Source organism: Zea mays, chromosome 10, assembly GCF_902167145.1.
Source record: "Zea mays cultivar B73 chromosome 10, Zm-B73-REFERENCE-NAM-5.0, whole genome shotgun sequence".
Classification (NCBI taxonomy): Eukaryota; Viridiplantae; Streptophyta; class Magnoliopsida; order Poales; family Poaceae; genus Zea; species Zea mays.
The window spans coordinates 67,095,756-67,107,104 of record NC_050105.1 but is presented as its reverse complement, the minus strand read 5'-3'; the positions used below and the strand labels follow the sequence as shown (position 1 = coordinate 67,107,104).

At 43.7% G+C, this 11,349-nt stretch overlaps 1 protein-coding gene across 5 annotated transcripts; it reads right to left on the bottom strand.

Annotated features, from left to right (window-relative positions):
- Positions 1-1,572: 1,572 nt before the first annotated feature.
- LOC100285678 (uncharacterized protein) lies at positions 1,573-9,833 on the bottom strand. Of its 5 annotated transcripts, none has more exons than XM_035963091.1 (7): positions 9,460-9,833; positions 8,844-8,933; positions 8,578-8,693; positions 8,047-8,145; positions 7,777-7,829; positions 2,182-2,255; positions 1,709-2,091 (listed from the first exon to the last, which is right to left on the bottom strand). In XM_035963091.1, exons 3-7 carry the CDS (start codon positions 8,630-8,632, stop codon positions 2,040-2,042), a joined length of 333 nt encoding a protein of 110 aa, XP_035818984.1. In that variant the 5' UTR covers positions 8,633-8,693; positions 8,844-8,933; positions 9,460-9,833; the 3' UTR covers positions 1,709-2,039.
- Positions 9,834-11,349: the final 1,516 nt, after the last annotated feature.

The following is an 11,349-nucleotide window of genomic DNA, read 5'->3' as shown; positions in this document are numbered from 1 at the left end:
CTCTATGTTCGAGACAGGAGACTATCTGATTGGTCACTTTAATTTATTGAATACTCTGATTGGTACAATGAATATCGTAAGACACATGTTTTAGACATGACCACTGTATTATGTTGTGTTTTAGTTGTATCTTGTACTTGAAGTACCGTGCAGCAGTATCTAGGTTGTACATGCCCTCAAAGGAACTGCATGCGCATTAATTTCACTGGCTCCCAGAAACTTCCTACTTCTTAGTACGAATGGATATTACTCCTTCCACATTCGTTTTCATATTTTCCTCTTCGGGTTCGAATCAGATGCAACTTATATTAGATAAAATTTGAATAGATAATCCAACTTTGAATATATTAATACGAATAAAGATCAGATATACATGAGATAGTGAATACCTAAACTCGGGTACAGATCGAATCTCAGTCTTCTTAGACAGATTGAATTCTAATATGGATGGATAATATCCACCCCATTTACATCCTTACTTCCTAGTGTAAGCATTGCAGCGGAATTTAGGTTCAATCCAACTTAGAGCACATTGGGAGTGTAGACCAACCAGCAGTGTCGTCGTTTTGTAGTTCATTCGAAGTGTAGACTGAAGACCGAACAGCTGTGTATCTGTCCTTATGTAGTTCACGTTTCCAGATGGCTCGGATCTATGTACAATTCGTGAGCTTTATGCTGGCAAGTTTTCTGCTTGTGATCAAGCCAAGCCCCGTCCCTTCTCCGGACGGTTTGCTAAACATATATCCACTGCAATTGAAATGACCGGCTGATAATTATCAAAATGGCTCCAAATGGTTCTTCACTTACAGGTGTTTGGTACGAGGAATAAGTTAGTTCAGTCTTCTCATTTCTTTTTTATTTGGTTTTTAGATTAAAATGAGTTGATTCATCACCGTCTCATTCCTCGTATTTAGTTAGCTAGTACTAACATGGTGAATGAGGTCATCCCACCAAAATTATAGGGTGTTTGGTTTGAAGAATCAATCCATTCTAGATAATGCGATACATCATAAGCTCATCCTATAAAATTAGTGGAATAAACACATTTCTCATGTTATTACTAATTATTAGTTTATGGGGAATAAAATGATGATAAATCAACTCATTACATTCCGTAAACTAAACAAAAAAGTGAGTGAAAATATTATGCAATATCTCATTCTTCAAACCAAACATACTATTATAGGGCGTTTGGTTTGAGAAATAAGCTAGTCCATTTTCTCACTCCTCACTGAAATGATGAAGAATAAACTCCTTATATTCAACAAACCAAACAAAAAAAAGTGAGCAGTGAGAAGATGATGCAATACTTACTCCTCAATCCAAACATACTATTATAGAGTATTTTGTTCGAGGAATAAGCTAGTCCATCATCTTCTCACTCCTCATATTTTTTGTTTGGTTTGTGGAATGTAATAAATTGATTCATTACCACCTCATTAATTATAGTTAATTAGTTAGTATTAACATGGGAAATAGAGTCATTCAACCAAATCCAACCAAATTTAGGGAATAAACTTATGATATACCAACTCATTTTGCATGAAATGATTTCTCAAACCAAACACTCCCTTAAAGAATAGACATACACCCTCTATCTTGGAGGGAGTGATTTTCTTAAACCAAACACTCCTTATTGAATGCCCTCATTCTCCAGGGATAACAATTCAGCTTCACCACGATCATAACAAAATGAGGACGGTGAAGGGCACTGACATCTCTGAACACTGGGCTATGATCAATCAAATTGGCAAACAATTTAGAGTTCACAAATACGAGATAGAGTGAACAAAAGGACAATATACGAATCATGTCCTGGCATGACTTTTTTCCCACAAAAATGCACAAAATATTACTTCATGGGCTTCTTTTTTTGGCAGGAGATTTTCACATTGACCTGCTCATGATTTCAGAAGAACAAGAAAACAAACATGACCCGTCCTGGATCGAGACATATCCTTGCCTGCCCAGAAAAATCAAGAGTAAGATCCCTAGGCCGCAGACTTCTCAATCAGTTATTCTTTGTGTGTTGTCATTATCTATTCTTGCAGTTGTGGAGCAGCATCCTTCTCACCAGACAAGTAATCTTGCCTGTAAAGGAGATCGACAAGTAAATCATATCAACTTCACTCGACATGTCAACAATAACATGACACTTGCTGGCTTGGCTTTGGGACAAACCTAATCTTCCGTGAAAGCTGATACAGGCCTGTACCCGCCATTGCAACGTTAACACTGAAAAGGTTCCAGTTTTTCTGCAACAAGATAACGTTCCATGGCAATCAGATAAGCACCAATTAACATACCAAGGCTACTAGGTAAGCAAAAATCAAATGGAAAAAACCATATGTAAGGACATTAATTGTTGCATGATCCAGCTTGGTTTATTCGTTTCCTTCTTAGTTGATTGATTAGTTTTCTTTCTTAGCCAATTGATAGCTGAATGATTAGTTTCTTTTCGTAGCTAATTGATAGTTGATTGGATAGTTTCTTTCTTAGCTAATTGATTGCTGATTTGTGTCGTGATTTATGGATATGAGCTTTTGTAATAAACAGATCAACAGAATACACCTATTGCAGTGGTGCAGTTTGGCAGCTCCAAAAAACCTCAGTGTGTTTTTCGGTGTTCGTATTGAGTTTTGTGAGCGTTTGAGTGATCCTGAGATCTTCGTCTCCGGCAATACACACCATTGAGTAGAAGGCTATAAGGCTATCTCCAACAGCTCTCCTATCACAACATTCCATATCCTACCTCCTATTTCAAACTTCACTCTGCAAACAGTGTCATCTACAGTACAAAAAAATATTTTACACGACTACATGCACGATCTACTGGACACAACCTAATTGGTATCAGAACCGCTATCGCTGTCAGGGTTGTGCTTGCAGTCATGCAGTACGGATAAACTACCTCACCACTGTGTCGCCACCAGAAGACAAGGAGCGGCTCTAGCAATGGCGATTGTGGCCTAGTGATCCGTCGAGTTGTGAGGGGGAGTAGTGACAGTAGGTAGTACCCGTTGTTGACCAAGACCAACTACTCATGGGTGATGCTCATGAAGTTGAAGCTGCAGGTGAGACGGCTGTGGATGGCAGTGAACATCAGCACCACCGACTACATCGACGATCACAATGCTTTGGAGGCCATCACACTCGAGGTACCTCCAAAGATGCAAGAGGCGATTGCGAGCAAGGCGTCCGCCAAGATCGCGTGGGACGCACTCAAGAAAACACACCTCAACGTGGACTGAGTGTGCCAAGCGAAGGCGAACACGCTACGACATGAGTTCGACTCGCTCAGGTTCAAGGACAGTGAATCTGTTCGCGACTTGGCCAACCAACTGGAGGTCCTCAATGTCGGGGTACTAGGAGCCAAAAATCATATTCAAATTCCTACAAGACACTCCACCAAGGCACTCACATAGTGTGATGGCAATCGAAATCCTTCTCGATCTCAATACACTATCTGTGGAGTTGATCGAGAAGCTCAAAGTGGTGGAAGAACGGCATGATCTCGATGGCAACAACAATGGCAGAGCCTTAGCTAGTCTGAACCTAACCAAGGATGAGTTGGTAGCACGTGTCCTGTCGCTGCTCCAATAGGCCGCAATTGAACATCATCGAGCATAAGTCATAAGCGTGGTGGCGGGCGTAGTAGAGATGATGGCAGCTCAAGGCCACCACAAAACATCAATGGCAACAGAAAGGGGAAGTGGATTGTTGTCGACAAATGTAAGCATTGCGGCAAAATGGGCCATTGTGCTCACGAATGTCGCAAGAAGAGGGACAAGTAAGGCCATGCTGCCCAGGCTGTGGAAGAGCGCACTAAACTTGACCTTGCCTCCATCATGACCTAAACTAAAGAAGAGGCAAGCAAGGGGGACACTGATGCAGACGTCTTACCCAAATCCATCACTATAGGTGGATATCGTGTCGCCAGGAGCTAGAGATAGACTTATCATCCAGATCGAGGACGGGGGCAGCACACGATGGGCGTTTGCCAAGGAGAGACAAGATATGGCGCTCATGCCTTTGGCGTTCCCAAGCGACACTAGCCCCCTAGGAAGGCCAGAGATCCACCTCGATGAGAACTAACTGTCTAGATCTAGGAGAAGGGCAGTGGCGGGAGCACGCACTAGATCATTAACACCGACACGATAAACCGCATGGGGGGGAGCGCATTGCCTTCTTCGAGCTCGACATCGGCATCCGCAAGACCATTCATTTGGGTGACAGCTCCATGGTCACCATTGAGGGACGCGACATTGTCCTCTTCAGGTGAAAGAGTGACGACGATCATGTGTTGGCTAGCGTCTACATCCCCCGACTAACAGCAAACATCACCAGCCTAGGTCAACTCGATGAGTATGGCCACAAGGTCCTAACCGACGAGTACGACATTCTCATGATCTAGGACTAGCACCGACGGTTGCTAGTCAAGGTGTGGCATTCAATGTACCTCATCTACTCGTCCTGGTACGCATGGACTTGTGTGGTCCGATCACCCTGGAGAAGCCTGAAGGGAAGTTGTTCCTCGTCGACGACAAGATACGCTTCATGTGACCGAAAGGGAAATGTGCCCTTGGGCCATTTCTAGTTGTTTTGGTGATTAAATGCTTAACACACCACATTGAACCAACTCTCTTAATATGAGCATGAGCACAGGTGTAGCAAAGGCAAATTGGAGGTAGCAAGTCCAAATGAGTTGAATTTGAAGAACAAAAGTGCAACTTTGGATAAAGCTACAAAACACGAGGTTTAAGTACTTGAATAAGTTGCACATACTTTATACTATGTTTCTTGCACCTTTGTTTGGCTACTAACTCCTTTGTGCAAGAAAAGTGGAATTTGGACTTAGTTTTTGGACATATAGTAAATCCTGGAGAAAAGGAATGAAAGAGGTATGATCCCAACACTAAGTAAATTGTTTTAGTTGCTAACTATGTTTGTCTAAGTGCTAGGGAACCTCTCAAGAAGGGCCAAAAGATGGAGATGTTTTGGCTCAAAAGAGCCAAACTTGGGCCAGTTTGGGCCAGTCTCGGGAATTTTAATTATAAAATTCACCGGACAGTGAACAGTGCACTGTCCGGTGCACCAGATAAGGTCTTCAACTGCTCTCTCCGCAGGCAGGCACCAGCCGCCAACGGCTAGCTGACGTGGCAGTTGTCTGATGGCGCACCAGACTGTCCGGTGCCATGCTGGAAAAGGAAGTCGGCCAATCAGATCGACGATCGACCGTTGCTGCCCGGATTTCAAGTGGCGCACCGGACTGTCCGGTGATTCAAACATGGTTTTAGTTTACTCTAACACCTTTTATAGACCAAGTTTGTATTGTTTGAAGCATTTTTCCAGATCACCTATTCACCCCCCCCCCTCTAGGTGCTCTCAGTGACTCGTGATGCTGGCATCAACGGACTAGACAACGACGTCCATCATCCAACCAGACGATGCTTGTCATGGCCAAAAGCATAATGAAGGCGAAGGGGATATCGAGCTGGTTGTGGGGAGAGGTGGTCGCCACGGTCGTCTTCATACTCACCTAATCACCGACGATGAGTGTTGAAGGGAAGACGTCGTACGAAGCTTGGTATGATATAAAGCCCCCAATTCAATTCATTCATACTTTTAGGTGTGTGGCGGAAGCTAGATGACTGGAGTACACTGATGGTGTTCACCAGGTACAACCCGAGGTCCAAGGGGTACAGGTTCTACAATCCTGGCGCTGGACGCGTAATCATCTCACGTGATGCGGTGTTTGAAGGAAAGGCATGAGACTAGAGCAGTGTCAGCGGGTTCAACGCAATGCGACACCGTTTTCGATGGTGACGCTCCATGGCTTGGACATCACGGGACTAGAACAGGAAGACACATCATCTGCGTCGAGTACAAGTGATGTGGTGCCTACATCAGGCTCGCTAGGGTGCATGAGTGGCACAACATCAGCGCCAGGCTCGCTAAGGATGCCATCAACAGGCGATACATCTGCACCAGTGCTTAGACCCCTCCAGCAGCGACCAGTACACCTTTCATCACCAACACAGGTGGAATTTGTGTCACCACCTGACACTATTCCAAACCTCGATGCCGACCACGACGGTGAGACGCCTCTCCAGTTCAAAACGTTCTTGCGCGAACTCAACTTCACCAAGTGTGCCAATGAGCATGGGATGTACATCAACGGTGTCACAGCTTCGTGTGTGGTGGTCAAGTCTGTGTCGACAACCTGATCCTCACTAGAGCAAGCTCGGCGGACATCGATGCGTTCAAGGAGCAAATGCGAGCATGCGACATTTTTTGTTTCGGATGAGCGACCTTGGTCTTTTATCCTTATATATAAGGCTAGATGTCAAGCAAGGGCACAATTCTGTCACGATTTCCCGAACGATGTATGCCCTCAAGCTGTTGGAGAAGGCCAGCGTGGGGAATTGTAACCCATGTCGCACGCCAATGGTGGTCCGATAGAAGCTTTTGTCGAAGAGCTCAACACTGGAGATAGATGTTTAGATTACAGAAGTTCGGTGGAGAGTCTGCGCTATCTGGTTCATACCAGGCCAGACATTACATTTGCGGTGGGTTTATTGAGCCGCTTCATGGAGAGACCGTGGCAAGAGCATCTAGTCATCGTCAAGCACATCCTGCGCTACATCGTTGGCACAGTCGACTACGGCCTTGTCTACCCAAGCGTTGCAACACCGACAACACGTTGATGGGCTACACGCTACCGGGTACATAAATAGTGACTTAGGGGAGACATCAATGAGAGGATAAGCACCAACGATGCTATCTTCTTCCTGGCAGACATGCCTATCTCTTGGCAAAAGCAGGTGGCCTCTCAACTTGTGAAGAAGAGTATATGATGGGCGCGGCTAGAGCATGCCAAGTTTTGTTGCTCGTGCGGCTACTGGGGACATCACTGGCGTCAAAGTCCAGTCGCTGATGTTGAAGATAGACAACCAGCTCCATGATCGAAGTAAGCACATCGACACTAAATTCCATTTCATTCGTGAATGTGAAGAACGGGAAGACCTATATGGATCATGTGAGTACTAAAGAACAACTTGCAGACATTCTGACTCCGTTGAAATTTGTGGCAAGATTGGCATCGTCAAGGTCAAATAAACCAAGACGGGCTTAGGGGAGATTGTTGCATAATCCATCTCGGTTTATTTGCTTCCTTTTTAGTTGATTGATTAGTTTCCTTTCTTAGCTAATTGATTGTTGGTTGATTGCTAATTGGTTTCGTGATTTATGGCTATGACTATGAGCCTTTGTAATTGTTTATAAAAACATATCAATAGAATACACCTATTGCAGCGGTGTAGTTTGACAGGGCCAAAAAAACTCAATTGTAAACTTCCAGTGTTTGTGTTGAGTTTTGTGAGCGTTTAAGTGATCCAAGGATTATCTTCTTCATCTCTGACAAGGCACGCCAGTGAGTAGAAGGCTATATTGATACTATCTCAGCTATGGAAAACATAATACATGCATAATTTGGCTGCCTAACTATGAGCTCATTTCAAAGTCGTATAAATAGTCAGCAAGGTGAAAAAGGTTTTGATTTGTCTGTTAAGAGTCCAAACCCCTCAAAACAAGAATTTTTATATAAATAGTCAGTATGGTTAAAGTTATTAAAAAATGCATCGTGAAAAGATTAATAGAAGAACCAATATATTTTGCAGCAAGAAATGTCAAGTTTTGTGATATCAAATGCATACCATATCACCTTGTATGACAACTATAGAGCCAATGGATAGGTACCATAAACTGATGGCTTACCGGTGTGATAACCAAGCTGTACCTTGACCAAATGATTCCAGTGCATGCAACAGCTGATCATCATGCAAAAGAGTAAGAATACGAGAATTATACAATAATGCACTTTAACTAATATCCATGTTATCTGAAATGCAGGGATACAACTTAAACTGATTGGGTAGCTTAGCCGTACCAACTTGCTGAGGGTAAGATATAATGCACTTTAACTAATGTCCATGTTATCTGAAATGCAGGGATACAACTTAAACTGATTGGGTAGCTTAGCCGTACCAACTTGCTGAGGGTAAGATATCTTTTCAGGCGGCTTTGCAAAGTCGGCTATGTTGGCAATGCTGATACCCCATTTGAATGTTGGCGCCCAGAAATGAACTGCAATGAAGATCAGCTTTGAAGTTAGAGGTCGCGGGGATAATTTGTTAAGTGCACAATGCATCACATTATTGACAAATGAATGCAAATAGGTTTGGGCATTTTTATTGGAGCATTCTTTGCGTTCCTGTAGTACAAAGCAAAATTACATTTCCCGTCTAGAGGACAGTGTGATAACAAATACTACCAGAAATGCAGACCGTGCATAATTTGATCTATTGAAATAAGCACAAGCTAAGAAGACATCACTGTGCAAGATGGTGATGGCCATTGTCAGTCTTTTAACTCTTTATACAGCTTGTCACTGTGCAAGATGGTGATGGCCGTGACCAGCAATAACGAACACAACATTACGTAATATGAGGGATGCTTTGTTCACTGTTAACAAAGAAAAAAAAAAGCAAAAAGATTAAAGTCTAGAAAACGACTAACTGGTTTTGGGGCCAGCAGGGTGGTTCCAAAAGGCCTGAAGCTTTGTAGCAGCCATTCAAACTAGCGCACCTGCCCCTTTTGAAAGAGTTCACCCAGCTAATGCTTCTGTGGTCCCCCTACAAGCAATAAAACCAAATGATGTCTGTGAGCCATTCATTCATCATTCAACAAAAAAGTAGAGATGACACTGAAGGACCATTAATGGTAGTGGCGGTCATAGAGAAACATATCCAGAACATGACAGTACAACAGTTATGCAGTCATACAAACTGGTAACAGTAGGGAGGTCAAACTCATCAATTTGTTAATGGCACCCTCCAATATCGAAATATCCAGAACATATCCAGAACATATCCCTACAGTGACAAGAACCAACACGATTTCAACGTTTTTACACCTTTTGACATCGCTTACTTTTTCAACGAAGCAAGTAGAAACTTCGTATGAAAATAGGTTGCGAACAAGCACTGCCAACAGAGTAACACACTGAAAAATAGATTGGTCATTCCATCCAAGCTCAATTCGATCCTGCAAACAATCCAAGTACGGCGGTTCCATTCCATGACACAGTAACTACAAGTCACTGTTCTTTACCCGTTTACCGTAGCGCCAGAGTCAAAGTACCTGTCACCTCTGATGATGCAGTACGAGCAGAACTCCCCGGGCGGGCAAGGGGCAACAACATGTAATTTTTACTACAAACTACGGGCAAGAAACGGCAGCGGTAGATACTGCGGGTCCAGTGCTTTGCCCACGTTGAGGCTGCGATTCGGATCGGCACCCTGGATATCCTAAGCATCAGGTGCTGCAGCCCAGCACTCAAAGCAGAAGTGTCGGGGGGAGGGGGGGGGGGGGGGGGGGGGGGGGGTGGAAGGCTGTTACCGCAACAACCAGACCAAACGAATTCCACCACGGGCTGGGGCGCTCGGAACCCCACCTCGGTCGCCGACTCGCCGTCGCTCAGAGGAACAACCGAAGGCACAGGCAGGCACAAACACGAACGGAACGGTCGGCGCAGGAGGCGTCCTGTCCCCCGCGCACAACCCAATACAGAACAAAACAGCGCATGGGGAGGGAGAGGAGACGGGGAGGAGGGTGGGCTGGTTTACACTTGCTTCGCCTCCGGCCACGGCGGAGGAGCCAAGTCAGCGAGGAGGGGGCCTCGGGCAGTGGTGGGGATCGAATGATCGATCCGCTGGCGCTCGTGTCTCGGGAATCGATCCGCTGGCGCTGGGGATGGTGGGGTTGTTGAGGGTGAGACAGTGGGGCCCACCTGTGAAACCTCCCTTTTACATGCAAGTGAACAGAGAAGTTCGTTTGGCTTTTGAATTGACCACAGGACCAGGGCAGTGGCTGTCAGTAATGGAAAATGATGCTAATTTTTTATTGACAGATAGTCAAATTTCTGGGATTGAATATAATTAAAGAGAAAATTTGTTTATTTCTATCTCAACCCCTCCAATCCCGAAGACGATTTGTGCTTCCCAAAGTAGACCTTAGGAATGTTTCAACATCTGAATTATATTAATATTTTAGCTTAGATATGTATAGAATTTTGTGTTAATTTTTATTTTATGTTATTACAAATATTACGAAGTACGAGAATAAAATTTTGTATAGCTTTTTATGCATTATTTTCTCCCTACAACAAAAAATGAAAAAACATCTGAATTTTATATCAGTTATTTAAAAAGACATAGAATGAATTTGAGGTTTACTTTTTATGAATATTAATAGGCTCAATGTTCAAAACAAGAATACAAATTTACAAAGCAAATTATATATGTTATTTATTCACAAGCGAATAAAGGGGGTCTAAAATTTAACATCCGAATAAGTATACGGATCTATACCTACCAATAGCGAAGGCATCACAAGCTGGTAGGAGAGTGGTGGGGACGGGAACAGTGGGCCCAAGCACTCGAGAGTAAAGTGACGGATGGCACGACAAAACAGATGAATGTCTTGTCAAGTGTCTCCCATCTTGCTACAGGAACATAGGTATTTATAGGATAACCGGGGGATCATTAGGCCTAAATACAATTATACCCCTAGTCACCTGCTACATCCCCGGAATATTCCCTTCAACGGGGTAATTATAGATTGGTATGGTTATATTTTTCACCACACCTCTTTTTACATCCATATGGGAGGCTGGCAGTGGACCCAAGGGGCCCACCCTATGCATAGGTAGTGCCACACCCAGTTTTAGAAGGCAAACCGAATGCGAACCATGTACGTGTCAGGATCAGCAATTCACGTACACAACAGTTATATAACTGGACATCATCACACAATGCTAAAATAATAACATAAAAGAAGGTATAATAGTCAATTACATCATGATGTCCGAGACATCCACATAGTCTTTAACAATTATCAAAGTGCAGAAAAGAAACGTAGATACACACGGCATACACAGGTAGTCGACCGGGGTTTGCCGCTAACCCACGCCTAGAACTCATCGTACTCTTGTAACTCCTGGAAGTCTTCCTCCTCGACTTCATCTTCTCCTGAGCAGTGGTTGCAACGTGGACAACCTAGGGGGTTTGGTGTGTAAAGCAAGGGTGAGTACACATCAACATACTCAGCAATATGTCTCGTTTGGTTGTAGTGGACTAGCTTTATGTGGGCTTAAGTCAAGCAGTTGCTTTTAGTTGATCAGGTTATTATTACTAGTAGAAAGCCAGGTTTTAGCATTAATTCCAAGTTATTAACCCGAAGTACCCTTTCCAAGCGGAAAGAATACCACTTAACATTACCATAGTCATA